The sequence below is a fragment of the Salvelinus sp. IW2-2015 genome, unplaced genomic scaffold (assembly GCF_002910315.2).
Source record: "Salvelinus sp. IW2-2015 unplaced genomic scaffold, ASM291031v2 Un_scaffold10174, whole genome shotgun sequence".
NCBI classification, from domain to species: domain Eukaryota; kingdom Metazoa; phylum Chordata; class Actinopteri; order Salmoniformes; family Salmonidae; genus Salvelinus; species Salvelinus sp. IW2-2015.
Genome location: NW_019951432.1, coordinates 1 through 1,378, shown reverse-complemented (window position 1 = coordinate 1,378; position 1,378 = coordinate 1). Strand labels below are relative to the sequence as shown.

General features: G+C 42.8%; 1 protein-coding gene across 1 annotated transcript; it reads left to right on the top strand.

Annotated features, from left to right (window-relative positions):
- Positions 1–279: 279 nt before the first annotated feature.
- LOC112079898 (long-chain specific acyl-CoA dehydrogenase, mitochondrial) lies at positions 280–1,378 on the top strand. Its single transcript, XM_024145708.2, has 3 exons — positions 280–432; positions 681–794; positions 1,107–1,378. The coding sequence occupies exons 1-3, from the start codon at positions 280–282 to the stop codon at positions 1,236–1,238; spliced, it is 399 nt and encodes a 132-aa protein (XP_024001476.1). The 3' UTR covers positions 1,239–1,378.

The following is a 1,378-nucleotide window of genomic DNA, read 5'->3' as shown; positions in this document are numbered from 1 at the left end:
TCATTATGGGGTAATGTGTGTAATTGATGAGGGGAAAAAACAACTTAATACATTTTAGCAATATCGTAACAAAAGTGGAAAAAGTGAAGGGTCTAATACTTCAAATGCACTTATTTAGGCTTCAACAATAATCCAGTGAGATTTAATAAAACATTTTAATTTGTTGTTTTATTCAAAAGACAGTATATTTGTGGTTATATTTGATTTTAGAGTCGATTTTCACAGAAATCCAAATCGTTTCATCACATGCTGCTGAATACAACAGGTGTAGACCTTACCATGAAATGCTTACTTACAAATATATATGAACCGTTGTCTCTCTGTCCCCAGGACACGGCTGAGCTGTTCTTTGAGGACGTGCGTCTCCCTGCTTCTGCCCTGCTGGGACAGGCCAACAAGGGCTTCTACTACCTGATGAACGAGCTGCCACAGGTACACCTTTCAGAGATGAAGTACACTTGCATGATATACCAGGGTTGGGGTCAGTTACATTTCAATTCAGGAAGTAAACTGAAGTTGCAATACCAATTGTATTTATTTAAAAGGCAATGACTGAGTTGAAGGTGAATTGACCACTAACCTATTCCTATGTACTCGATTGTCACAAAGGTATGGCTATATCTAGTAGCTACAAACCAGGTCATTATTAAAGCTCCTCACCTTTCCTCTTGTTCTTCCAGGAGCGCCTGCTGATTGCAGACATGGCCATCGCCAGCAGTGAGTTCATGTTTGAGGAGACCAGGAACTATGTGACTCAGAGGAAGGCTTTCGGCAAGACCATCGCTCACCTTCAGGTTGGATAGCATTATCTTTGACTCGTATTTCTGCTGTAGTAATAGGTATATTTCAGTGTAGTGAACACTAGCTCTATTCGGGTGGTAGGTAACTTAGGTTAGAGAAGCTGAATCRAAGTGGGGACTGAACTAGCAACTAGAGGGCTGTTGGTGTCAGACCCCGTCTCTCCTACTGTTGTGCCCTTGAGCAAGGCACTTAACCCCAAACTAGCTCCATAGAACACAGTTCTGTTTGATCAGATGGATGAATAAAGTTGTATTGTAGTATATTGAAGTGATCCACTAACTCCATTCCCCTGTCTCATGGTGCAGACTGTGCAGCACAAGCTGGCAGAGCTGAAGACTGAGATCTGTGTGGGCCGTTCCTTTTTAGACAACTGTCTGCAGCTCCACACAGAGAAACGCCTGGACTCTCAAACAGCCTCTATGGCCAAGTACTGGTGAGAACACAACCAGATACTGAACCTTCTTTCACCAGCGTTATGCTTCTCCAGAACTGTCAGTATGTTTCACCAGCGTTATGCTTCTCCAGTCCAGAACTGTCAGTATGTTTCACCAGCGTTATGCTTCTCCAGTCCAGAACT